This window comes from Pseudorca crassidens, chromosome 20, assembly GCF_039906515.1.
Source record: "Pseudorca crassidens isolate mPseCra1 chromosome 20, mPseCra1.hap1, whole genome shotgun sequence".
Lineage (NCBI taxonomy): Eukaryota > Metazoa > Chordata > Mammalia > Artiodactyla > Delphinidae > Pseudorca > Pseudorca crassidens.
In genome coordinates this window covers 61,749,033-61,774,808 of record NC_090315.1, presented here as the reverse complement: position 1 = coordinate 61,774,808, position 25,776 = coordinate 61,749,033, and the positions used below count along the sequence as shown (strand labels likewise).

General features: G+C 63.9%; 3 protein-coding genes across 12 annotated transcripts in view; 2 read left to right on the top strand and 1 right to left on the bottom strand.

The window, feature by feature from the left end:
* Positions 1-2,979, top strand: part of PIEZO1 (piezo type mechanosensitive ion channel component 1 (Er blood group)) — a 54,231-nt gene extending 51,252 nt beyond the window's left edge. For 2 of the 4 annotated variants that reach the window (XM_067718645.1, XM_067718643.1), the window contains 6 exons: positions 1,267-1,650; positions 1,728-1,900; positions 1,977-2,099; positions 2,174-2,253; positions 2,346-2,535; positions 2,617-2,979. In XM_067718645.1, the coding sequence (XP_067574746.1) occupies positions 1,267-1,650; positions 1,728-1,900; positions 1,977-2,099; positions 2,174-2,253; positions 2,346-2,535; positions 2,617-2,866 (1,200 nt within the window). In that variant the 3' untranslated portion in view covers positions 2,867-2,979. Of the gene's footprint in view, positions 1-1,266; positions 1,651-1,727; positions 1,901-1,976; positions 2,100-2,173; positions 2,254-2,345; positions 2,536-2,616 lie in introns of those variants that run through there. The other 2 variants (XM_067718646.1, XM_067718647.1) reach the window with 2 other exon arrangements.
* CTU2 (cytosolic thiouridylase subunit 2) lies at positions 279-24,210 on the bottom strand. Of its 6 annotated transcripts, none has more exons than XM_067718653.1 (15): positions 24,037-24,210; positions 10,096-10,170; positions 6,815-6,893; positions 6,612-6,671; positions 5,799-5,859; positions 5,299-5,408; positions 4,917-5,173; positions 4,649-4,784; positions 4,329-4,460; positions 3,970-4,061; positions 3,784-3,887; positions 3,554-3,686; positions 3,374-3,446; positions 3,217-3,275; positions 279-3,134 (listed from the first exon to the last, which is right to left on the bottom strand). In XM_067718653.1, the coding sequence occupies exons 4-15, from the start codon at positions 6,630-6,632 to the stop codon at positions 2,987-2,989; spliced, it is 1,326 nt and encodes a 441-aa protein (XP_067574754.1). In that variant the 5' UTR covers positions 6,633-6,671; positions 6,815-6,893; positions 10,096-10,170; positions 24,037-24,210; the 3' UTR covers positions 279-2,986. The 6 variants fall into 6 exon arrangements, with proteins under 6 accessions (XP_067574754.1, XP_067574749.1, XP_067574750.1 ...); XM_067718648.1 differs by lacking the exon at positions 24,037-24,210 and adding an exon at positions 10,816-10,928; XM_067718649.1 differs by lacking the exon at positions 24,037-24,210 and adding an exon at positions 10,816-10,928 and having other exon boundaries at positions 4,739-4,784.
* On the top strand, positions 11,108-19,106 carry RNF166 (ring finger protein 166). 2 transcript variants are annotated; one of them, XM_067717835.1, is made up of 6 exons: positions 11,108-11,337; positions 15,240-15,396; positions 16,532-16,644; positions 17,047-17,161; positions 17,253-17,360; positions 17,724-19,106. In XM_067717835.1, the coding sequence occupies exons 1-6, from the start codon at positions 11,183-11,185 to the stop codon at positions 18,051-18,053; spliced, it is 978 nt and encodes a 325-aa protein (XP_067573936.1). In that variant the 5' UTR covers positions 11,108-11,182; the 3' UTR covers positions 18,054-19,106. The 2 variants fall into 2 exon arrangements, with proteins under 2 accessions (XP_067573936.1, XP_067573937.1); XM_067717836.1 differs by having other exon boundaries at positions 11,113-11,337; positions 18,127-19,106.
* Positions 24,211-25,776: the final 1,566 nt, after the last annotated feature.

The following is a 25,776-nucleotide window of genomic DNA, read 5'->3' as shown; positions in this document are numbered from 1 at the left end:
GCCCGGGCCCTGGGGTGGGGGTAGCAGGGGACTCCCCACTGGGGTCCCTCCTGGGGTTCACAGCCCAGGAAACATGAGTCCCGAGAGCATCATCCTAAAAACTTCCTGGAGGCCAGAAGGGGCTTCTTCGAGGGGACAGTGAATGTGGCCGTGTTGGGGTGGCCAACCACAGACGGGCCTGAGCAGACGCCGAGCAGGAGAGGCCTGGCCTCTTGGGCCCTGGTCCACTAGCACGGGTCGTGGTGTGGGCACTAAAATGTTAATTGGGTTTTCGTGCCTTTTTTTTTTTTTTTTTAGCAGTTTTATTGATAAAATTCACACACCCCGTTTGGTGGTTTCTAGTCTATCAGACTGAGGCGACCGTCAGCACAGTCAATTTAAGATAGTGCCCATCATCCGGGGAGAAGCCCCACTCCCACTAGCAGTCAGTCCCCAGCCCCGGCCCCTGTTCGTCTTCTACACGGATGTGCCTGTGCCTGTGGTGCCGTTTACATGGAGTCACGGGACGCGTGGCCTTCCGCGACTGGACTTCACGCTTCTCTCAGCGTGACGTGGCCTAGGACACCTTTTGGGTGCCCTAAAAAACGCCCCCATGGCCATTCACGTCCAGAACTGTGGCCACAGGCCCCCTTTTCTCCCGGGTGCACACCCAGGAGTGGAACTGCCGCGTGGGTGTTGCCTGGCGGGGGCACCATCCTACCTGCCCACGTGTTACTGTGTGATCTCGCCGGTCCTGGTAGGGGTGAGGCGGTGTCTCACTGCGGTTCTGCTTGCATTTCCTGGTGACTGATAATGTCGAGCATCTTTTCCTGTGCTTGTCGGTCACTCGTGTGTCACCTTTGGGGAGACGTCCGCTCACATGTCTTGCCGGCTTTTTCTTGGGTGGTTTCTATTGCTGTGAGAGTTCTTTGTGTATTCCGAACACTAGATGCTTCTCAGAGAGGTTTGCCCCGAAGGCTTTTCCCGTTTTAGGTCTTAGGTTCCAGTTCACTTTTGCCGAGGGTTTAAGGGCCCAGCGTGACTCTTCAGCACGTGGGTGTCCAGCCGCCCCTCTGCAGAGTCGCAGAGGAAAGGTCTGTTTCTGGCTCTGGGCTCTACTCCCCGGTCCCCACTGTCTTCACTGCCACGGCTTCAGTTTCAGTGCTCAGTCAAGGCGGAGCCTGAGACCACGGCGCCTGCCGCCACAGAGCAGGGAGGCAGGCTGCTCGGCACGGCGCAGAGCCGCACTGGGTGACCTGTACTGCCCCACGCCCCCCCCACCCCCAGAAATACCCCCAGCCCAAGGGGCAGAAGAAGAAGAAGGTCGTCAAGTACGGCATGGGCGGCCTCATCATCCTGTTCCTCGTGGCCATCATCTGGTTCCCGCTGCTCTTCATGTCCCTCGTGCGGTCCGTGGTCGGCGTCGTCAACCAGCCCACTGACGTCACCGTCACCCTCAAGCTGGGTGGCTACGAGGTGAGCGGCCCCTGCCCGGGAGACGAGCTCGCCCTCCTGTGGCTGCTGGTGGCCTGGGGCGGGGGCTCCCGTAGCGCCACGTCACCGTGTCTCCACCGCCAGCCCCTGTTCACCATGAGCGCCCAGCAGCCGTCCATCGTGCCCTTCACGCACCAGGCCTACGAGGAGCTGTCCAAGCAGTTTGACCCCCACCCGGTGAGTGCCCCCAAACGCAAACGCCGGGATGGGAGGGGGCCTGGCTGCGCCCCGCTGAGGTGCCGCCCTCTGCGCAGCTGGCCATGCAGTTCATCAGCCAGTACAGCCCCGAGGACATCGTCACGGCGCAGATCGAGGGGAGCTCCGGGGCCCTTTGGCGCATCAGCCCACCAAGCCGGGCGCAGATGAAACGGGAACTGTACAACGGCACTGCCGACATCACTCTGCGCTTCACCTGGAACTTCCAGAGGTGCGTCCCGGGACAGGAGCGGCCGGGCTGGGGGGGGGGGGCACGCCCGTGGGGGTCACACCTCGTGCTGTCGTAGGGACCTGGCCAAGGGCGGCACGGTGGAGTACACCAACGAGAAGCACACCCTGGGCCTGGCCCCCAACAGCACCGCCCGGAGGCAGCTGGCCAGCCTGCTGGAGGGCACCTCAGACCAGTCCGTGTGAGTGGGGCCTGGGGGCCGGGAGGGCTGCACGAGGGCTGGGCGGGGCCTGACCTGCCGGCCTCCTCCCGCAGGGTCATCCCCCACCTCTTCCCCAAGTACATCCGTGCCCCCAACGGGCCTGAAGCCAACCCCGTGAAGCAGCTGCAGCCCAGTGAGTGGGGCGGGGGTGCCAGGGCGGGGGTGCCGGCCGTGGCCTCGGCCCCGGACGGGGCGGTGGCCTGACGCCTCCTGGTTCCGACCCAGACGAGGAGGCCGACTACCTGGGCGTGCGCATCCAGCTGCGCAGGGAGCGCGTGGGCTCGGGGGCGGCTGGCTTCCTCGAGTGGTGGGTCATCGAGCTGCAGGACTGCCAGGCTGACTGCAACCTGTTGCCCATGGTCATCTTCAGCGACAAGGTCAGCCCGCCCAGCCTGGGCTTCCTGGCCGGCTACGGGTGAGTGCGGCGGGGCCGGGGTGCGGGCTTGGGGTACGGGCCAGGCCGTAGCCCCGACGCTCGCTCACCGCCCACCTGCAGCATCATGGGGCTGTACGTGTCCATCGTGCTGGTCATCGGCAAGTTCGTGCGCGGCTTCTTCAGCGAGATCTCGCACTCCATCATGTTTGAGGAGCTGCCGTGCGTGGACCGCATCCTCAAGCTGTGCCAGGACATCTTCCTGGTGCGGGAGACTCGGGAGCTGAAGCTGGAGGAGGAGCTGTACGCCAAGCTCATCTTCCTGTACCGCTCGCCCGAGACGTTGATCGCGTGGACGCGCGACAAGGACTAGGAGCGCCCCGGCCCGGCGCAGGACTGCCGTCTCTTACCGCCCTCCCCGTGGGGCCCGGCAGCCCTGCCCACTCGTACTGTAGTTTTCTAATTAAAACCTTTTATTTATACAAACGGGTGATCACAGGCCATCCGCGCCTTCCTGCTCCGCCGAGGTCGCGCCCGGCCGTGCCCCGTCCTCGTGGGCCTGCTCCGCCGAGGTCGCGCCAGGCCGTGCCCCGTCCTCGGCCTCCAGCAGATGCTCCTGGATCTCCTGCTCAGCCTCGGCCCTGGGGAAGCCGCACGCTGGGAACCGAGACCCAGAAGGACCCCTCCTAGCCACCCCGCCCACCCCAGCAGAGCAGGCAGTACCTCTGGCTGCGGAGCTGGGCCTCGGCCAGTATGTAGGGTGGCAGGGGATCCAGGGAGGGCTGCAACAGAGAGCTGACGTTGGTGCCGGGGCTGCGCAAGCACAAACCCAGGCCAGTGCCCACCTGCTCCCTCACGCGGGGGAGAGGCTTCCACTCACCAAGTCCTTCATATTCACACGGCAGCCATAGCACAGCTGCTCCATCACACAGGCGCGGGGGTCGTCCTCCTCCCTGCGGGAGCAGAAAGCTCAATAAGGGCCCGAGGGCACCCCTCCCCTGTGCAGCCGCGAGGTGCCGACCATGGCGGGTGGGGCTGACAGGACAAGGCAGGGACTCACATCCTGCAGCAGTGCTGGGCCCTGCCCATCCCGCTGTGGCAGCAGGACACGGTGGGCGCCTCAGCCTCTGCGATGGGGGGCTGCGTCTGGGGGAGCTGCGAGGAGGTCTGAGCCCCAAAAGCTGTGGCACTGTCTGCAAGCAGAGAGAAGCTGAGGGGACCTCGGGGGCCACGGAACCCCCACGCCCACTCGCCGGTGCCTCTCCCCTGGCACCCTGTGCAGGGACACACCAGCAGTGTCGACGTCCAGCACACACATGCAGAGCAGGCAGCGGGGCCCGGGGGTGCCGGCGGCACAGCCGTCCCTGGGCGCCTTCACCAGCTTCTCGCTCGTCCTGGGGGTGGGGGACAGGGCACCGTCGGCTGGGGGGCTCCACTCCCTCCCAGGACCCCCTCCCGGTACCCACACACACCCACCTGTACACAGTGCTGACCGTGGAGGGGAACTGGGCCTGCAGCCTGAGAATGAAGGCCTCCATCAGCCGGTGGATGCTGGCCTTTTCCGGGGCCTGGGAGCAATGAGACAAGGGGGCTGGTCAGGACCCACTGAGAGCACGGAGCACGGGCTTCTCTACAACACCAGCCCGAGAGCCTGCGGTGCAGCCAGCCAGGGCCCCTGCTCTCGAGCGTCCCTGTCGTTAGACAAAGCATCGCCGACAAATGTCAGGCTGCCCCACTGTCCCTCCCCACGTGCATGACCCCCAGCTGGGCACCCTCCTCCCTCGAGAGCCCCCCCCTTCCCGGAGAGCATGACATGTGGCGCGGGCACCGCTGACCTTGGTGTCGACGGCCGGCGTGAAGACGGAGGGGACGGCAAACAGGCGGTTGTAGAAGGCGACCTCCTTCAGCGTGTGCTCGCGCATGGGCCGCACCACCACCACGTCGCCGTGTCGCTCGTCTGAGAAGCCCTGGGGGCGGGGGGCACAGCGTTCCCTGCCGCCCGCAGCTGACCGGCTCACAGCACCCCCTCCTTCCCTGCCAGCTGGGAGGGTCACGGGCTCCCCCCGCCTCGCGGGCAACCCGACTCAGGAGATGCCGCGTCAAGAGAAAGGGGCCAGGAGGGTGGGGACGGGGCCCTGGGCAGCTGCAGGCGCACCGTGTCCCAGGCGAGGAAGGCCCCTCTCCCCAGTGCCAGGCTGGTCATGAGCTTGACGGCCAAGCGGGTGCAGCTGTCCCCCGTCATCACCTTGGAGTAGCCGTGGGTCCGGGCCACATGCAGGATCAAGTGGGTCCTGCAGGGCAGGGCAGGGGGTCTCAGGAGCCCAGGTAGGGTAGGCCCAGAACTCCGGGGGGCAGGGGGGAGAGGGTCTCAGGACCTGGGTGGGAGGAACAGGGCTGGCACCCTGGGGTGGCAGGGAACTCACCGCAGCGTCTGCAGAAGCTCCTCCTTGGCCGTCAGCGTCTTCACTGAGTTGAAGAGTCTGGACAGAGCCTCAGTCTGGCCAGCTGTGGGCGGCCCAGCCCGGCCCTGGGGGTGCTGGGGGCAGGGCCGGCTCTGCTTCTCCTCCCCCAGGACATGGTGCTGCTGCAGGAAACTGTCCACGGCTGCCTTGTAGGCTCCCTCGGTCCCGACCAGCTCCCGAGCAGAGCAGCGCAGCACAGACGGCGGCAGGCTGAACACCTTGTGTGTATTTGGGGGGGGGAGTGCGTGAGGGCCAGCCCACCCCACGTGGGGAAACAGGCTGGCACCCCTCTTGGACACCCAGCAGTCACCCCGGGGCGCTCTAGCAGGGACAGCCTGCCCACCTCTTCCAAGGCGACAATGTGCCACGGGAAGCCGACGGTCTGCAGGACCAGCTTCGCCTCGGCCAGGGTTTTTGCTCGGTCCTCCGGGCTCCGGCCACAGGCTGCTCCCTCTGAGAACCGCAGGCAGAAAGGAGAGCAAGGTCAGGGCCAAGGCCATTGCACCCTGGAGGGCAGCAGTCTCTGGACGCTGACCTGTGTCCTTGCAGGTCGTTTTCAGAGTGGCTGGTGGGTTCTCTGTTTTGGTTGGGGAAAAAAGGGGGGCAGAGAAGGGCAAAGAACTCGCCCTTCTCACTCAGTGCCCTTGACCCCATGACAGACGCCAGGCAGATGCTCCCGCCCAAACCTGGACGGTCTGAGATTTAAGACAGCAGCGGTGCTGCCTGTCGAACACGGGCATCATCTCGAGAGAAACGCCCCCACCAGGGCTTTGTGTGGGCACAGCGCCAGCCGTCAGTGGGCCCAACCGAGCACCACGGCCCAGGAGAAGCAGCGACACGTACCATCGGCGAAGACAACCCCTGGCACGAAACGCAGTCTCTTGGCAGAATCTTGACTCAGGCCCTGGGGTGGACATAAAAGGGCCTCAGGTCCACAGCCAGGCGCTGGACAGAGCCGGGGCGGGCCGCTGCTCTCACAGCCTCCGGCCAGGGCTAGGGGACCAGGAGGCGAGCGCAGAAGGCCAAGCACAGAAGCACTGTGCCGAAGCCCTGGGCCGCCTCCTGTTAGCCCTGGTACAGACCGGCCCACAGCCCCTCACAGAGCCCAGGGAATCCGTGCGTGTCCCACGCGGGCCAAGGCCTCCGACGCCCAAGCTGAGCCTGCCGGGCGCCGCCCCCACGCCCCCTGCCAGTCTCCGCCCCGCGCCCCTCCGCCACCCGGCCGCGCCCCGGCTCCTCCGGGTCTCCCCTCAAACTTCTCAGGGAAGCCACCCTGCCCCCCGCCAGAACCAGGCCCTCTAGGCCCCCGAAACGCCTGCTCGTTTCACCGTCCTGACACACCACCAGGACTGCGGGGAGGGCCCTGGGCCCCGGGACACTCTGAGGGGCGCTCTGGCGTGGCACACACGGCTTCCCAGCAACGTGCTTCTAACGCAGTCCAGCAAAGGGATGGGGCGCTAAACCGGGAAATGGTTGGCACTCTGGACACCACTTCGGGGGCCTGTGCCTCTTGTGCACACGTGCCAGAGCCCTCGGGTGTCCTAGCTGGGGAGTGGGCCTTTCCCCCCAGCCCCAAGCAAGAGCCCCTCAGTGCCAGCCCCCCACCCTGGAGCTCGACCGGGCACAGCCTGGGTGCAGGACGGTGTGCAGGCGTACCTCAAGGACCTGCCAGAGCATGGAGCTGGACGAAGGCCCCCCGGACCACGCCAGGAGCACCTGGGGGAGAAGGAACATCACCGGAGGCACTGCGCCCCCAACATGCCCCAGCCCCGCCCACGGACGTCAGGCCACCCCCCAAGTGCAGGCGTGAGGGAGGCGGCCGGGACAGGCCACCTGCGGGGGGGGGGCGCCACACCCACCTTCTCCCCCGGGAAGACCAGCCGGTTCTTTCCAAGCACGGCTCTGAACTTGTGGACGTAAAAGACCTTGAAACAGTCCCTGCAACACAGAGCAGCAGCAGCTGCGGCAACACCGCCCAGGCCACCCGCCCGCCGTGAGGATGGGGAAGCTGTCCACCCCTGCCTCGTAGAAGGACAGCCTAACGCTCCGCCGGGTTACGTTCTCTTCTAGCAACTTCCACCCTTAAAAGCACTGTCTTGACGTCGAGGCTGCGCCCAAAGACTGGCAAGGGGAGCCAGGGGTGAGGGGTTCTCACCAACTGTGGCTGCCCCAGGATGGGCCTCACATCACACTGAAAGGCCCGCTTGGGTCACCCCCAATTCTCACCACTGTGAACTGCAGCTACTCAGGCAGGCCCAGCTGGCGGAAGGGATGGAAGGGCATGCACGGGGCAAGGCCACCCTGACCCTTCCCTAGGCAGAGTAGCTGACCCCTTCCAAGACCCCCGTGGGGAGGCACTGAGCAGGCTGTGGGGTCAGGGGACTAGCGTCCTAAAGCCCCACACTGGCCTCCAGAAACGCCCAGGAGGCTCCCACAAACGCGGAGAACCATAACTTCAACAGGGCCTGGGACTCTGCATTCTTGGCCAGCCTTCCAGCTGAGCCTGGGGCTCACCAGGTCAGAGGTTCTTAGCCTTGGCCGCACATGAGAATCACTCAGGCTGACCACGTCAGGATGTATCAGGTGAGACCCAGGCACCCACGTTTAAAAGCTCCCCAGGGCAGCTCCCTGGCGGTCCAGCAGTTAGGACTCGGCGCTCTCACTGCCGTGGCCCGGGGTCCACGCCCAGTTGGGGAACTAAGATCCCGCAAGCCGCAAGGGATGAGAAGAAGGGAAGGAAGCAAGGGAAGGGAAGGGAAGGGAGAAGAGGGAGGGAGGGAAAAAAGAAACAAAGAAACAAGGACTTCCCTGGTGGTCCAGTGGGTAAGACTCCACGCTCCCAGTGCCGGGGGCCTAGGTTCGATCCCTGGTCGGGGATCTAGATCCCACATGCCGCAACTAAGAATCCACATGTGGCAACTAAGAAGTCCACATGCCACAACCAGGAAGTCTGCATGCTGTAACAAAGATCCCGCATGCCGCAACTAAGACCCAGCACGGCCAAGATAAATTAACAAACGGTGAATATAAACAAAAGAAAGAAGTGTAAGAAAAAAAGGAAAAAAGAAGAAAAGAAAGAAAGGAAAGAGAGAGACGAAAAGACAGAAAGATGGGAAGGAAGGAAAGGAGAAACAGAAGACAGAGAAAAAAAGAGAGGGAGAAAGACGGAGAGACAGAAAAGAAGGAAGAAAAGGAAAAAAGGGAAGAAAGGGAAAGGAGGGAAAGGAAGGAAGAAAGAGAAAGAGAGAGAGAGAGAGCGAGAGAGAGCAAGCTCGCTCCCCAGCAGGCAGCCAAGGTGGACAACAGTGCCCAGCGCAGCAGGGAGCGGAGCGGCCCCAAGCCTGGGGCTCTGCCCCCACATCTATTTCCTTCTTCCTGTACGCACGTGCTGGTATCACAGCAGTCCCCCCAACCCCGAGCAGGCACCACTTACGAAATGCCGACCAAACACCCCGAGGCACCTCTGTGGATGGTAACTCAACTCGGTTTTAGCAGCAAATCACTGGGGCTCCGGGACCCCAGGAGACCAGCCATGGGAGTGACTCCTGGAAGGTCAGGGCCCGGGGAGGCTCCTCAAGCAGACACAGATGCTCACGGCGGCACCGAGGACCCTGCGGCTGCTGCACCCACGCCTCCCCAGCACCACTAGGCTCCTGAAGCCACATGCGCCCTGTGGGTCGGGCCAGGCCAGGGCTTCCGACACGCTGAGCCTCTCCGTCACTGAGGAAACTTGCTCAAAACCTAGCTTGCAGGACCTGCAACCTGGAAAATCAGCCTCCCGTCTCTTCCAGGGACTCGGCAAGCGGGGGAGGGGGAGCTCTGGGCCCAGCAGGAGTCGCTGCGGCCTGTCTTCTTATCTGTGAGTTCTCCAAACAGACTGGAGAGTTCACTGTTTCTAGATGCTCTTACGTGCTTAAAGCGGTGACTTCCTTGCCTAAAACGTACTTCCTGATGGCACACATCAAGTCTACTAGGCCCCCCCAAAGACGGGCAAGCATGCGAGAGTCCGGGGAAAACAACTTATTCCGTCCCTTTGGTTTCTCTTCCGGAAACTTTTAGAAAGCAGAGTCCAGTACTCTGGAAGACCAATTTAAAAATGTGAGCCCATCACTCATTCAACATGCGTTCCCTCGCTATACAAAGCATGCAATGTCACCAAAAATTCATAGGTATAAAACGGGAGACAGGCCCTGCCCTTGTGGAGCTATGAATCCAGTGAACGTGATCAGACACTGGAAGTTATGATTCAAGGGCGATGTGGCAGGGCCACAGAGAGCTTCAGATAAAACCGAATATGCTCAGGCCTCTCTGGGAATAAGCCCCTGCTGTCCAAAGGTTCTCCCAGAGCTGGGAGAAGACTACAGCCCGCCTTCCATCTCTCTCTCTCTCTCTCTCTCTCTCTCTCGCAAGTCAAACAGCATCATGAAGAACACCTGCCAGAGACCCCAGGATGCTCCAATCTGCCCCTATATGCGTTCCAGCTGCCCCAAAGAGCTCCTCCCGCACACCACGCTCCACGTTCACTCCCAACTCTCCCCGTAAGCTCCATCAATACCTTCCTGCCACCTGACCAACGGCTGGATGTTGGGAGAATGGCATTCACACAAGAAACCTGCACACACACAGACACGCCAGCAGGATGTTAGAAGCAGGAGTAAAGTGGTAAGATGCTTTCAAAAGCAAGAAACAAAGCCACAGGACTTCCGTGGTGGCACAGTGGTTAAGAATCCGCCTGCCAATGCAGGGGACACAGGTTCAAGCCCTGGTCCGGGAAGATCCCACATGCAGCGGAGCAGCTAAGCCCGTGTGCCACAACTACTGAGCCTGCGCTCTAGAGCCCGTGAGCCATAACTACTGAAGCCCACGTGCCACAACTACTGAAGCTCGTGCACCTAGAGCCTGTGCTCTGCAACAAGAGAAGCCACCGCAATGAGAAGCCTGCGCACCGCAATGAAGAGCAGCCCCCACTCACCGCAACTAGAGAAAGCCCGTGCGCAGCAACAAAGACCCAACACAACAAAAAATAAATAAAAAATAAAATAATTTTTTTTTTAAAAAAACAAAGCCACAGATATGGGGGCAGTACTGGTTACTGAGTGAAACCCCGTGTACCAGGTCGCCTGCCACCTCCATGCCTCACCTGCAGAAGGCATCTCCGGCTCGGATCACCACGACAGGCAGGCCTTCCTTGCACTTCACACACTTTTGCTCACGGCTTGAGACGTGGGCGGGGGGGGGAGGGGGGGAGAGAACAGGAACACAGGTTACAACCCTCTCCCGGGGGCTTCAGGGAGACCGTAGCCTGTTTCTCACCCCAAACTGTTGTACGAGGTCACTGGGGCCCGGGGCGGGGGGGGGGGGGAACCACACAAACCACGGCTTGTATCTTATCCAAACTACCACTGTGGGGAAAGACCAGGGCCCTGGGGAGATTTCAGTCTGTTAAAGCCAGCTCAGTGGGCTCAATCTCTCAGGGGCTGGCACAAGTACAGAGCCAACTCGCTCTCTGCGGCCCTGGAAGGGAGAAGTGGAGCCAGGGAGTAGAAGAGACAGGGAGGCCGACTTTCCTCGCCTCCCTGTAAGGACAGCTTGGTCAGGGGCGAAGCCGTCCTACTGGCTGCAAGAATTAGAGGTGCGAGAGCGCACAGTGTTTACCACGGGCTTGCCAGGCACTCTCCGGGTGCTGCGGAGTGAGGTCCACCCCCGACCTGAGGTTCCGGGGCTCCTGGGCCCCGCCCTCGGCGGTCTCCTGGCTTCCCGGGGCCCTGAGCGTAAAGCGCGGGCCGGCCCCTCGGGGCAGGGCTCGCCGTCTGCGGGAGCGCCGGAAAGAAAGCGGCGGGTGCGGCCGTCCAACTCTTACCAGGGCCGTGGCGGCGGCGGCCCCGCGGGCGCGGGCTCCCGATAGTCCTCGCCCACCTCGCACATGGCTGCTCCGTGTCACGGGGCGGGGGGGGCGGCGGGGGGGGCGGGGGGGGCGGCGGCGGCGGCGGCGGCGGCGGCGGCGGCGGCGGCGGCGGCGGCGGCGGCGGCGGCGCGGCCGTGACGCGCGGGCGAGGGGCGAGCGCTCCCTATGACGTCATCCAGGCGCCGGCGCGGCCGTGACGCGCAGGCCGGGGGCGGGCGCTCCCTATGACGCCAACTCGGAGCCGGCGCGGCCGTGACGCGCAGGCCGGGCCGGGCCGGGCCTGGCCGGGACAGGGGCGGCGGCGGCGGGCCGGGCCCCGGGGATGGCGATGTTCCGCAGCCTGGTGGCCTCGGCTCAGCAGCGGCAGCCGCCGGGCGGGCCCGCGGGCGGCGACAGCGGCCTGGAGGCGCAGTACAGCTGCCCCATCTGCCTAGAAGTCTACCATCGGCCCGTGGCCATCGGCAGCTGCGGACACACGTGAGTGCGCCGGCCTCCGGGAGGCCGCGGGGTCGGGCGCCGCCGCGGGGAGCGCTCTGCAGCCGCCTCGGCGCGCAAGGACTCGGGGGGCGCGGGTCTCCCCGCGCAGGGCCGTTTCTGCCCTCTGGGCGCGTCCATCCCCCTCAGCCCATCCTCCTGCCCGCCCGTCCGCCCACCCCGGGCTCTCGATCCGATCACCCCGTCGGCAGACAGGACCGACCTGCAGCCCTGCCCGATCTCTAACGGGCAGTGCCCGGGGCCGCTGACGGCATAGATGAGCCTCCCCGGGGACTCACAGGGCAGCGGGCACGACCTCTGCGCCGGTCGCCTTCCATCTGGTCCCGTGGAGACTGCGGTGGGCAGTTGTGAATAAATGCCTTGTGCCTTTTGCCGTCAACTCTGTTTTGGACCCGCTGTCTGCTTGTCTTGACTGCAGAAGAGTTCCCTAAAGTTTGGGCAGGGGCTTGTTTGGAGTCTGGTGCTGTTTTGTTCTGTTGGAGAACTTGGGTCACATCGATCACTGAGCAGCCAGGCAGGCTGGCCCTCGGGGGACCAGATGCCACACATCTTGCTAGGGTTTCCGGCTGTGCCAGGGCCGGGTTGTTTCAGGAACAGAAACCTGAGGATGTGGCTCTCCTCCCAGCCAAGTGCTGCACTCAAGGCTTCTGGGAGCTGCCAGCCTGTTTGGGAGGGGGCTGAGATCAGGGTGTCGGCTCTCCAACTCTCTGGAGTGGCTGAAAAATACAGCTCTTGAGTGAAATTAGCAGGGTGGGGAGAGGGGGCAGGAGGGCTTGGCTGCCAGCGGAGTTGCTGAGGAGGTGGGGCCGAGATTCACCCAGGCTTGGTCTTTGAACGTTTTGCAAACAAAGGCAGATGACCTGGAAGGTTCCTGATACGAAGGGGGAGTTGCAGCTGCTGGGTGTGTGTGCTGCTCATCTCACCCAGGGAGGTGGCAGGAACCGTGTCAGGAGCCAGCAAGCCTTCACACACACACACACACTGGCAGGCAGCACAGGGACCTACCTGCCCACACTGGGAGAGCACTGCTGATTTGTCCTGAAGGCGCTGCGCCTCACTCTTTCATGCTGTGTGTGGCGTTTCGGCAGGGGCAGCCCCTGCACAGCACTTCTCTTGTCAGCACACAGCAGTGGGTGTTGTCAAGTGTGTTCAGCTTCTTCCAGCCCATCCCTGGGAGAGCTGTAGCGATTGTCCCAGGCCCAACTTTAGAAAGCCTTTCCCGGGCTTCGGGTTGTATCAACACTCACCCAGCCCTGGGCTGCGGTGTTTCGGGCCTCTGGTCAGCACGAATCTGGTTTCTATTTTTCCAAATAAGTCTTTTCTTAAAAGGTGGTTTTCAGAATACAGAAATACACAAACTGCTGTGCAAGCATATTCTTCTATAAACCCCGCTTCCCCGTGCTCTTCTTGGCAGAATCTGTCCCCTCTTCTCCTGTTTCTGAGGCTGGTCCTGCAAGAGCCTCTTCTTCAGCTTCTGCCTTAAAAAGACTTTCTCCCTGGCTCTACCTGCTGGTGCAAACAAGCCTCCTGGCTGTTCCGTCTCTGCCTCTTACCTTCCATAAGTTCCTCTTCCGGTGTTTTGAAGGCATGTGTGCAAATGAACATGAAAGATTTGAAGACTCACATCTCTCCTTCTAAAAAGTTTGTCGGTGGTCTGGTTATCCACCCCTCGCCCCCACCCCCAGCTCCCTAACTGTAGCAGTCTCCTTTCACCAAATAGGTTTTCTGGAGGTGACAGCAGCCCTGCCAGGGGCCGGGACTCATGCTCCAGCACGAGACAGAAGGGGACAGGTCGTAGGGAGGGCTTTTGAGCAGGAGCCCAGAGGCAGGAGGTGCCTCTGTAGAGAGTGTGGAAGCGCTCCCGTGAAGTCCCCAGGGCCCCAGACAGAGCCAGTGATCTGCCATACTTAGGGGACGGCCTGGGCGGTGAGCCACATCTGGAACCAGAAGCTGCCCGGCTGTTTCTTTTTTCTTTTTATAAAGGAATTCAGCCTTGTATGGCTTCCTCTTTTTTTAAAAAAAAAAATTTATTTATTTTATTCATTTTTGGCTGCGTTGGGTCTTCATTGCTGCACGCGGGCTTTCTCTAGTTGTAGCGGGCAGGGGCTACTCTTCGTCGCGATGTGTGGGCTTCTCATTGCGGTGGCTTCTCTTCTTGCGGAGCATGGGCTCTAGACACGTGGGCTTCAGTAGTTATGGCACGCGGGCTCAGCAGTTGTGGCGCACAGCCGTAGTTGCTCTGCAGCATCTTCCCGGACCAGGGCTCGAACCCACATCCCCTGGATTGGCAGGTGATTCTTAACCACAGCGCCACCAGGGAAGCCCTGTACAGCTGTTTCTGACCCTCTGATGAGGCCTCCCTGAGGGCCAGTGTTTGGTTCTGCCGGGGCTGCCTCCAGCCTCTGTACCTCTGTCCTGAACGGAGCACGCCTTCGGGGTCCTCTGAGCGCCAGCATCCAGCTGCGCCGCGCTCCCTCTGGGCTGAGGGGTGTCCCGTCGTAAGGATCGGCCACCTCCTGTGTGTCCCTCGCCCGTCAGTGGACACTGGGCTTCTCCACAGCTCTCGTGACCGGTGCTGCCGTGAGCGCTCCTGTGCGGATTTTCCCCCGGCCTCCCCGTGGGGACCATGGAGCCGCCACTTTCTTCCAGTGACAGGGTGGCACGCGAGGCCTGCCCCGGCTGTGAGGCCAGTGAGAGGGACGGCCCTGGAGGACTTGCTGGAGCACTATGGGGTGGGCGCTGCTGATAGTGCCTGGTGGGCCCTCGACAGGTGCGGAAAGTGACAGGTGCGCAGGAACAGGGTGTCAGGAACCCTGCACTTTCTGATGGGCCTCAGGCCCAGCCTGGCCTTTCTTGTGTGCAAACAGTGACACCCACGGTGACGACCCAGTGGTGGCTGTTGGGAAGCCAGCGTGTAGGAGGACGGCCTCGGGATGACCTGCGGCTGCCTCTTCCTAAAATGAGGTGAAAGTCTGAGGCAAAAGAACAGGGACCCCTGAGCTCAGGTGAGCCGCAGGCCCAGCCTGCTAGACGCACGCAGAGCGGTGCACACCCCGACACCTCGTGGGTTTCTTGCAGGCCGCCAAGTTGCCGCCTTTCTCTTGGGGCCGAGCGCGTGCTCTTCTGGGCCGTGGAGCCTCCGCTCCACGGCTCCCGTCTGCTAAGCGGTCCCCTTGGTGCTTCCTGCAAAGGTGGACCGAGCTGGTCCTGCGGTCAGGCTCCTGGCCCTTCGTGCCCCCACTGAGAGTGTTCGAGCTGCTACCCCACTGCCCATCGGGCGGTGCACGTTCTTCTGCGGCACTGGGGTGTTTGTAAACACCAGCTGCTGGGGCCAAGCGCCAACGGGTGCCGGGACTTGTGCCTCACGACGTGGCGTCTCCACGGACACGGCCAAGGGCCGAGCCAGAGCCCTTCTTGCCGGGGAGAGGGCACTGTCCCAAGGCTGGTGACACCCCCTGGCCAGCTTTGGCCCTGCTCCATGCAGTGAGTCCTGCGGTTTCCTCTCACCACTGTTAGTGATTTCACTCCCCAGAGTTTCGTGGGTAGAGGGTCTCCAGGGTCCCCCAAGATGTCCTGGAGTCCCCTGAGGTGGCATCGTCACCGCTTGGCAGTGAGACGGACAGGTTGGGCCCTGGGCCTCCTGCAGCCAGAGCTCTTGCTGGGACCAGGGCTGCGGGGCCAGCATGGGACCTGCGGGGCGGGGGTCACAGCTGCAGCTCAGCCCTCATCGCAGAATCGGCAGGAGTGTCCCAGAAGCCCACAGCTGGGCAGCGACCTGGGTCATCTTCTGGACAGACGGTGCCCATTCAACCCGTAGGACCCTGGCCCAGAAGCTACTGCTGATGGAGGGGAGCGCAGCCCTCAGGCCCACGTCTGCCCTGCAGGTTCTGCGGGGAGTGCCTCCAGCCGTGTCTGCAGGTGCCATCCCCCCTGTGCCCACTGTGCCGCCTGCCCTTCGACCCCAAGAAAGTGGACAAGGCCGCCCACGTGGAGAAGCAGCTTTCGTCCTACAAGGCACCCTGCCGGGGCTGCAGTAAGAAGGTACCGCAGCCTGCCTGGCCCGGGGGGCTCCGATGGGCTCGCAGGGGAGCTGGGCAGGGGCCACGTCCCTTCCCCGTTGGGCAGCCCGCCGCTCCACTCACTTCCTGCGGGCTCTGCATGTGGCCTGGGCTCCGGGCTGTGGCTGGCGCAGGGACACAGGCTGAGCTGAGCCCACCCTGTCCCGGCACCCGCTGCCCGCTCAGGCGGGCACACCACTTCGTGGGGGACCCAGCCCGGGAACGGAGTTTGAACTTAGACTTTCAGATTTTGCCATCGCTCGGGTTAACGAGTTCTTCTGAGTTATCACAGTAGGCAGCAGCCCTGTTGCTTTGTCCTCAAGGTCGAAGGTCAGACTGTCCAGGGGCCACCGTGAGCCCGCTGTGAGGGGCTGCCGCGGCCTCCTGCAGGCGCACGTGCCCCTCCCTCCCGGCATGAGAGCGGAGCAGGCTGTCGGCCCTTGTGTGAGGCGGCCCCCACCCTTGGCCTCGTGCGGGCCCGGGTGGCAGGCTTGCTCAATGTCCCAGCCCTGGGCAGAGCCGGGGGCGGGCCGGCGTCAGGAGGGCCCCTCGAGGCGGAGCTGCCCCGCCTGCTCCCTCTCGCCTCCGCAGTTCTGGGAACTAGGTTCCTGTGTGCGCCACCGCCACCGGGAGGGCTGCCGGGCGTCCTCCCCGGGTCGTTCCGCCTGCTCTCTGCGCCGGCACCCCTCCCCTGCCCTGTGCTGAGCCGCTTCCCACCTTCGGCCAGGACGGCCACTCGGGCAGCCGAGAAGGTTGTATCTTGTTCCGTTTCCTACCTCTTGGTAAAGAATTTGCTGGACGTTCGACTGTCCAGAATTTTGCTTGCTGGCTCCCGTTACAAAGGGTATTTTTTCCCAAATAGACACCCTCCCTGTCCCCTCGTGGGCCTCCCTCGCCTGCAGCTCCCCAGGGACCAGAGGCCTACTGCCCCCCGCATGGCCCCATCGTGAAGCCGTGAGCGCCTGCTTCTGGGTGCGGATCTGCAGCCTTCGGGGTCCTGAGTCTGTGTCTCCCTCACTCGGCCTCTGGGCCCCACTTGCGCAGCGCTGCCGGGCCGCGGCATCGGGAGCCAGAGGCCCAGCCCTGCTGCCCGGCCCCTCCCCTCCTCTCCTCCCCAGGTGACACTGGCCAAGATGAGAGTGCACGTTGCCTCCTGCGTGAAGGTCCAGGAGCAGATGGCCAACTGTCCCAAGTTCGTCCCTGTGGTGCCCACGTCCCAGCCCATCCCCAGGTAGGCCGCCTCGCCGGGGCCCCCTCTGTGGGGCAGCTCCGGGCCTACCTCGCGGGGTGGACAGTGGGGCCCCACCCTGAGGAGGTGGGAGGGCTGCCGGCGGAGGGCCTTGCCCCCTGCGGGTAGGGGACCCCAGGAGGGCCCAAGCCAGGCCCCCACGGCTCACCTCCCAGCAGGGATGCACGGTCCCCAGACAGGCTGGGGCTGGACAGACACCTCCTCTCAGGGTGGGCAGCCATGTCGGGGAAGCAGGCGGCCCGGGGTTAGGTGGCGGGAGGTCGCGGTGGGATGTGCAGACGGGGGCAGAGCCCCGCGGCAGCTACGGCCCACAGGGCAGGGGAGGGCGAGCCGGCCGGGCTGTAGGAAGGTGGGCAGTGCCACTCACCCCCACCCCCGCCCCAGTGCCGTCCCCAACAGGTCCACCTTCGCCTGCCCTTACTGTGGTGCCCGCAACCTGGATCAGCAGGAGTTGGTGAAGCACTGCGTGGACAGCCACCGCAGCGACCCCAGCCGCGTGGTGAGCACGCCCGCCCGCCCGCACGCACGCACGCACGCATGCACGCCCGCCCGCCCGGGCCCTGTAGGCTCACCGGCCTGCTCTATCCCAGGTGTGTCCCATCTGCTCAGCCATGCCCTGGGGCGACCCGAGCTACAAGAGCGCCAACTTCCTGCAGCACCTGCTCCACCGGCACAAGTTCTCCTACGACACCTTCGTGGTGGGTGCCCTCCCCTCCCCTCCCCCTCCCCCTCCCCCAGTGCCGGTGCCGGGTAGGTCCACGTGGCCACTAGAGGCCCGGGGGCTCTGGGGCTGTGCAGACCAGGCCCACAGCGGCCCCCTGTCCTGCGGGTCCCTCACCGCTGGGCCAGCGAGCTCTCCTCACGCAGGGCCTCCTCTTGGGGAGGCGCCGTCGCAGGGCCACCATCTCCCCAGCTCTGCACCAGGGCCTCGGCACACAGACCCCTCCACGGGGGTCTGGCTGTTCCTCTCCCTCTCCCACCTGCGGTTCCCACCTGCAGACCCTCCTGCAGGCCCTTCCCTCCCGTGCACCCCCAGCCCTGCTATTCTCGTCCCCCGCCAGCCTCCAGCCTCCAGGCGCCAGACCCTGTGGAGTCGACCCCTCCGCTCCCTCCGCCTGTGCCTGGTCCCGATGGGTGGATGCCACGGGGATCCCTGGCTTCTCTGCTCATCTCAAGCCCCGTTCTTGAGTCTGAGGAGAAAGGACAGCTCCGATTCCGGGCGTCCAGCCCACGCAGTCCGCCCAGCCCTCAGTCACTGGGTGCGGTGGCCTCCGGGCAGCCAGACCATCCCCGCAGCGCAGTTGCCGCACAGCGCCTGGGACCCCGTGACCGTGCGGGGCCGAAGGGGGGCGGGGAGGCTGGACGCAGCAGAGCCGGTCCATTTGAGGTGACAGGACCAGGGCCAGGGGGGTCGCTCTGGGAGGCCCTGGCGTCCCTGGCCCAGCTCCACTCCCTGTCTTCCAGGACTACAGCATCGACGAGGAGGCCGCCTTCCAGGCCGCCCTGGCCCTGTCTCTCTCCGAGAACTGAAGGCGTGGCCACTGGCCCAGGCCTCCCACCTCAAGGGACACGCCCCGCCAGCTCCTGCGGCCCAGGCCTGCCTGGGAAGGCGCCTTGAGGGCCAGGTGGAGCCTCACTGCTGCAGGAGGAGAGGCCGCGTCCCTGTCGCGCTGAGCAGGTGGCCTCGGGGGGCCGGCCACTGGGATGGAGTGTGGCCACTGTGTCTCAAAGCCATGATGTCCTCCCTGCAGAGAGGACCCTTCAGGCCCTGCCGCGTCCACAGGCCCCCGCACTGAGCAGGGAAGCGCGGAGGGGGCCCCGGCCCAGCACCTGGCAACGCTTCCCCATCGCGTGCTCGGTACTGGCTTTTATGATTCCTAGAGGTTCCACACTTTTCTATATTATCCGGTGTGATGACCTTTTCACATTTTCTAGAGCACAGACAGAGCAGTTGCCCTTCATATTGCAATATCCGTGTCTGACTAGGAATAATAGTATTTTTATGGAACATTTACAGAATTATATTTTTTAAAAAAACAATAAAAAACGAACGGTTGTGGGATTGGTCGGGGAGGAGAGGAGAGACGGGGCAATCGCTGTGTGCAGGGACCGAGGTGGCCACGTCCCCAGGTCACCTCGCTGTTCCCCAGGGTCACTGGGATAATCACGGGAAGAAATCGCAACGCCCAGCCACTTGCAGCGGCGCTGTGTCTGCTCCTGGCCTCCCGCCTGGGTCTTGGCCTCGGCCCTGCTGTCCCTGGTCCAAAGCCGACCACCTCGCGCCCCCAGCAGGGCCGCCCCGGCAGTGGCAGAGCGCGGGGCCGGGGCAGTGACCAGAGCTCACAAGACGCTCATCGGCACCCTCGTTTGGCTCGTGGCATAAATTATTGCTGTCTTTAAAAAAAATTTAAATAAAATGTCTCAAAGCATCTCCAGCGACCTGGCTGGTGCGTCTCCTTCAGTGAATACTAAAGGCAGAGGGCTGGAGCGCGGCCACCGGACCGTCCTCCACTCGAGGTCCGCGGGCACGTGTCCGTCCCCAGGCAGCTCCGGCTCAGAGAGCAGCTGGCCTTGGAGCCCCGCAGAGGCCGTTTCCGCGTCTGGGGTGGGCTGGACTGCAGCCCCTGCTGGTCCTGCCCGCCCCCTGGACCCTGTTCCCCTCGACCTGTGCCCTCACTTGCCGGCCTGGCCACCTACCCTGCAACAAGCTCAGGCCAAGGTTTGCTGGGCTGCGACGCTCACCTCCTCGTCCTGGGACGGGGTCCACCTGAGGCCGGCAGGCTGGGCACCGTCCTGAGCTTCCCCGGCCGGGGTAGTCTGAATGGGGCTGGTGCTGGGGCCCAGAGGTGGCCATGGTGGCCTACAGGTGGCCTTTTGGATGCCATCGGGGTGAAGCCCCACTATCCCCACCCCGGTCCCCGTGCCGCAGCCGCTCTCCCCACTGCTGGCTCGAGGCGTGCCTCTGCCTCCCCGGGCAGCCTGCCTGGTGCCCCAGCGTGTGCCCTCAGCCCCCAGGCCGGCACCTGGCCCTCTGAAACATCCACCCAGGGACGGTGGTCTCGGGCCACCATCAGTGCCACGGGCCCCTGCTGTTCCCAGTCGCCACAGGCCTTTAAAAGCTGACGAGAATCACCTGCTGGGCTGTGCCCAGGTGGCAGGTCATCAGGGTAAGGCCAAGCCCCTGCCTCGCTCTCCGTGTCTGCCCCCCACGCAGTGTTCCAGACCCTTCCTCTATGGAGAAGCTGGATCTCGTGAGCTCGACCGTGGCAGGGCTGGGCAAGCAAAAGTCTCCACGAGAGAAGAGTTGTGACCTGGGGTGCGTTACCCCGCTTTAGAACCCTTCGTAGGAGCCACTGGCCCACCCTCCCCTCTGACCACTCTGACCCCACCGGCCGAGGATGCCACCTGCCAGCCTGTCCTTTCTGCCGCCTTCCAGAAGGAGGCCCGTGACACGGTCCCTGGGGGGCCACCTGGGCCCAGCCTCAGCCTCCCTCAGGGCTAATGGGAAAGGAAGGATGTGGCTGAAGTCCCCCTCCTGCAGGAGGATGGGGGAGCTGGGACCTCGGCCACCAGGGAGGTGCACCTCCTGCCCTGCCCTGCCGACCAGCCTGCCAGCACACGGCCCCCAACTGCAAACTCCAGGCCACATTCCCGGGCCTCACCGAGCGGGGAGAGGGATGAGGGCCCGTCAGCACCCAGGGGAGATTCAGGGTGGCCTCGGCCAGTCCCCTGGGGCCTGGAGCCAGTGGTGGCAGCGCTGGGACAGCCAGGCTCCAGATGCCAGGTGGAGATGCCGCCCCGTCTCCTTTCCCCCACCCCCAGCTCAGCACCTCACTGCCCCATGACCCTCCCCTGCACCCGGCTGCCCTCCCCTTGTCCAGGACATGTTGCTTCTTCCCCCAGCACTGCCAGCACATCCCATCTGGGACATGCAGCGGCTGTGGTTCTGGGCTGTCACTCGGGCCCATCGCCCATCCCCAGCTAACCCTCCAGTCCTCAGAGCGCAGCGGGTACCAGCTGTCTGTCCACCACCTGGACACCAGCCAAGCCTGTCCGCTGCCCGCCCACCGCCTGGGGGAGGACGGTGCTACTCTCACACGCCCGTCACGACCCTCGGCGCCCACAGAGTCCTGGGCGCAGTTTCAGGGTTGTCTCGGCAGGTCCTGACCTCACCGGTGCCCTGAAGGAGGTGACGCCCAGTGACTGTCCCCACGCCTCACCCTGTGGAGGCCTCAGCGCCCACCACGTCACCACATCACCGAGGGCTCCTGGCCACAGTGGGGCCCCAGGGGGGGCGGAGCCAGGAGCGTCTTAAAGTTGCTGGACACCAGCACAGGCTGGTGGCTAGTCCCTTCCCCCGCCCAAGGACGCCTGCCAAGCTCAGCCCCCCCCAGGCGCCCCCAGAGGCCACGGAGGCCAAGAGCCACAGGGCAGCATCCACACGTGGCCTTGACCTCATCCCTTCCACCCTGGGCCCAGGACGCACGGGGCCCTGGGCACGCGGACACGTGGCCGCTCGGTGACCCGGCGTCCTGGACGGATGCCAGGGCGGAGCAGTGGAGCGAGCCCCAACGCGGTGTGCGGCTGCGTGGGAGCTGGGTCGCGGCAGACGCCGCAGTGTCCGGCGAGGACACCTCAGGCTGAAGCCCGCGGGACGCCGCTCTGAGTCTGCATGAAAAGTGAGGTGGAGGTGGGAGGCCCGCACCCCAACCGACTCCAGGGCGTCCCTGACGGGAGGCTGCACACCCTCACCTCCCCAGTCACACAACGGCCTGGGGGGTCCGCACACACCCTGCCGCCTAGACGGCGCCGCCAGGTCCCTGGGAACCTGTGCCCTCGGCCATCAGGAAGGGGACAGGCAGCCAGCACTCCTGAAGGCAGGGTGCCCAGAGCATGAGCGCCTGCCCCAGGCCGCTCTCTTCACCAGCCTCAGGGCCCCCAAGGACTGGCCACAGGGGTCACCTCTGGGTCTTGCAGGAGCCGCGCCTCCGAGCTCTGGGCTCTGAGTAAAGAAGGGTGGACGGAGAGGCCAGGCGCGGCCATGCAGCCCCCAGCGGAGGGGCCTCCTGAAAGGCCCAGCCCCTCACGGGGGTTGCAGAGCAGCCCCGCCTTCAGGAAATACAAGTGTGCCCGGGGCCTGGCAGCCAACTGCGAACACGCGCGTCTACCCCATTTACCTCGTCCAGGGAGGCGTGGGGAGTCCACCTGCCGCAGAGGGCCAAGCCCACCCCTCACCCCTCGGGTGGGGCCTCGGGGTCCCTGTGACGCAGGGCCACCTCCTACTAGCTCGCTGCCCCCGTTCCACAGGGGAAGAACGAGGTTCTGAGCCCTTCGGACCAATGGAGGGCCCCAGGGCCGCACCTCGACAAGCCCCCAGGCAGCCACGGGGCCTGAGGCCTGCGGTCCAGCAGGGAGGGCGCACCCTCGGGACACAGCGGACGGGCGGGCGGCGGTCCCCCGGTGCTGACGCCCAGGCCGCGGCGCCTCCTTCTGGACTCTCACACACCGGGGCTCCCCACACCTACCTGCGAAACACGCTCCCAGGAAGGATCCTTGAACTCACTCACCACAAGGCAGCAGGGACCCACAGGCCCAAAGGCGCCACCACACAAGTGGGCCTGAGGCCACGTCCCCAGCGGCGCACAATCAACCCCTGGCAGCAAAGCTTCCGCGCCCAGCGTTCGTGGTCTGTGTCTGTGCTGCTCCCACCCCGCCGCCAGGGGCCGGGACCTGACCTGGAGGTGCCGGCGGGAGCTCCGGGGACATCAGGCCCCTTCCGGTCCCGGAGAAGAGCTGCACGGCCCGTGACCCTCCGGGCTCTCCAACAAGTTTCTGGGAACGAGGGCCCAGGGCCACATGCGGACGGGGAAGAAGCTCCGGGAGGACGCTGTGGAGTTCGGAGCTGGGAACCGAGCTGTGCAGCAACAGACCCTCCCCTCTAGGCGCCGGGCTCACCCGCTGAAGCCTGACCGCTGTGTCGCACGGACAGCTCCTGCGACCTCACACGCACACACAGACGCGTGCGCACACCCGTGTGCGTGTGCACACCAGGGCGCAGACCTGCACACACGCACATACCCGAGGCTGACACACATGCACACACGTATATCCCTCCTCAGCCCCCAGATCACCTTCCCGGGCTCAGCGTCTGGGACTCTACTGTGTGCCACAGCTGTGTGGGAAGGGTCAACGTCCCCTCCCTGAACCCCCATTTAAGAACCAAAATCACCTCTAACAACCAGGACCCAAGAGGGAACAGGCAGCTGTGAGCAGTTGTGAGTCCCCGTTCTGGGGGTGACCAAAGGCACACTGGCCAACAATCTGACCACGTGCTGGGAGCTGGAGTACTGGGTCCACGACCGTGGACAGCAACGGGGATGCTCCAACGCAGGATGTCCAGCCACACCCACCCTCCCACAGCAAACACACCACACACTGACAGCGGGGGCACTATCACCACAGCGGGGGCCCCTGAGTCCTGGGACGGCCGAGCGCCAGCTTCAAGGCCCAGCTCTGAGCGCTATTCCGAGTCCCAGAGCCAGGCCCACCACGGGGCCTTTGTACCTTCACCCACGTGTCTATACTCGAGAGACCCCCAGGGGGGAGCGTGCCTGGGCCGCACTGTACGGGGGCTCCTGACGCTTTTCCATCTGGTCCGGCAGGCACTGCTGAGCCTCTGCCACGGACCCAACCTTGTGCAGGTGCTGTGAGGGAAGGAAGGCGGTTCCCACCCGGCAGGCCCTAGGGCTGCATCTAACAGGGAAGGGGCGTCCTTGCTGGGCCATGAAACCCAATTAGTAAAGAAACCATGTATACACCGATGTGTATAAAATTGATGACTAATAAGAACCTGCAGTATAAAAACAAACAAACAAAACTACCAGACGCAAAAGGATACAGGCGCACACGTACACACTACGCGGACAGCCAAGCACCATCGCCACATAAAGCCCAGAAAAAGAGCACAAAAACACACCCACAAAAAGAAAGAGGGGCTTCCCTGGTGGCGCGGCGGTTACGAATCCGCCTGCCAATGCAGGGGATACGGGTCCGAGCCCTGGTCCGGGAAGATCCCACAAGCCGCGGAGCAACAAAGCCTGTGCGCCACAACTACTGAGACTGCGCTCTAGAGCCCGCGAGCCACAACTACTGAGCCCACGTGCCACAACTATGAAGCCCGTGTGCTAGAGCCCATGCTCCGCAACAAGAGAAACCACCGCAATGAGAAGTCCGCGCACTGCAACGAAGAGTAGCCCCCCCTCGTCACACCTAGAGAAAGCCCTGCGTGCAGCAACAAAGACCCAATGCAGCCAAAAAAAATTAATTAAAGAAAGAAAGAAAATATCAACATAAGAGAAATTGTAACAATCTTACCTGGGCTCCGCTTGTTCACTGTCTGATAGAGGCAGGCGGGCAGATGGCCACAAGCCGACGTCGCCAAGTGTCAAGGGGAGACCCTGGGGTTTCTGCAGGAAGCGTGGACTTTGGTCCCTGCAAGTCCTGCTCTGGTGGAGAGCCCGGTTCCAGGAGGCCGGCGGGGGGGAGCTGGTTTCCAACAGCGAGGCGCGGGGCTTAGCTGCAAGGCAAGGCGGTCGTATTGAGGACAGAGGGACGCAGAGCAGGTGGGGACAGCCCCCCGCCTCCCTGGGGCTGCACAGGTGAGAACAGGGCAGACACTCGGATTTTCCTCTGTGAGTGGTACCCTGGTCTGTCCCAGACACAACCCTGTGAGTCACAGCCCAACAGTGAGTCTGTATGACCACAGGAGGGCAGTTCTGAGCAGTTGACAAGGACCTCAAACTTCCCTTAGGGTCACTGGTTATGGCAGCCATCTTGGAAAGGAGCACCCCACCGCAGAGGTGCTCTAAGGCCCCCTGGGATCCCTGGGGCGTTTCCAGGATGAGATCAGCAGGTTCTCCACGGGAGTGCATGAGCGCCCCTCGAGAACACGAGTGTCCCTCTGGGGGTTAAGGAGGTCATCCTGGCCAGTGGCCACACCGTGGGTGGCTGGGCGAGGAAGGACAGCGTGGGTGCAGGGCTGGCCCAGGTATCTGCAAGTGTCACCTACGTCTGGGACGGGGAGAAGGAAGGGAAGGTACACATGGTAAGCTTGGGAGGCCACGGAACAGGTGAACAGCAGAAGGCAGCCACGTGCACGGCGACACGTTGCCAGGCCCGGCCTGCGGGAGAGACGCGCGCCTTCCCCCGCCTGCACACCACCTGTCTATCCTTCCGCGCGCCCTAACCGAGCAGCAGACGCCCCTTGTGAGGCTGCAAGTGCCTGCCCGGGTCCCAATCCCACAGCTTCGTAACTTCTCAGAGCCTGTTTTCTCTCCCGCGAAACTGAAGGCACGTAAGACCCTGTGTGACGCAGGCCTCCCTCCTCACGTCTCTCCGCGGTTCCTCTCAGACTCCCCACCACCTCCACCTTGTCTCCAGGCCCACAACTGGCAAAGAGCACCAGGCTGCACGTGGCACCTGGGCCTCTGAAGGCAGGCCTCCTGCACAGACATGGAAGCGCCTGGCGGCTCTCCGGAGCCTGGCAGTGTGTCCCCACCCCCCCACACAGAGACTGACCCCTGAACTCATGAAACGTCCACATCAAAAGGGACCAGAAAAGAAAAAAAAAAAAAAAGAATCGGTCTGTTTATTTGGGGCTTCCCTGGTGGCGCAGTGGTTGAGAGTCCGCCTGTCGATGCAGGGGACACGGGTTCGTGCCCCGGTCCGGGAAGATCCCACATGCCGCGGAGCAGCTGGGCCCGTGAGCCATGGCCGCTGAGCCTGCGCGTCCGGAGCCTGTGCTCCGCAACGGGAGACGCCACAGCAGTGAGAGGCCCGCGTACCGCAAAAAAAAAAAAAAAAAAAAAAAAAAGGTACCTGACACCCAGGCAAGGCTGGCTCTTGGAGGCACCGAGGACTCCAAAGGGTACTGAAGGAGGTGAGGCTGCCCGGGTCATAGCCCAGGCTGCAGCAGCGGGCACATGCGCCGCCCTCTGTGATTACACTTCCCACACCGCCTGTCTGAACCCCTGGTAATTCCGGAACGCCAAGCGGTGTCCTTTCTCCCACAAATGAGCTTTCTGGAGGCCTGGGGCCAACTCCGAAAGCACGGTC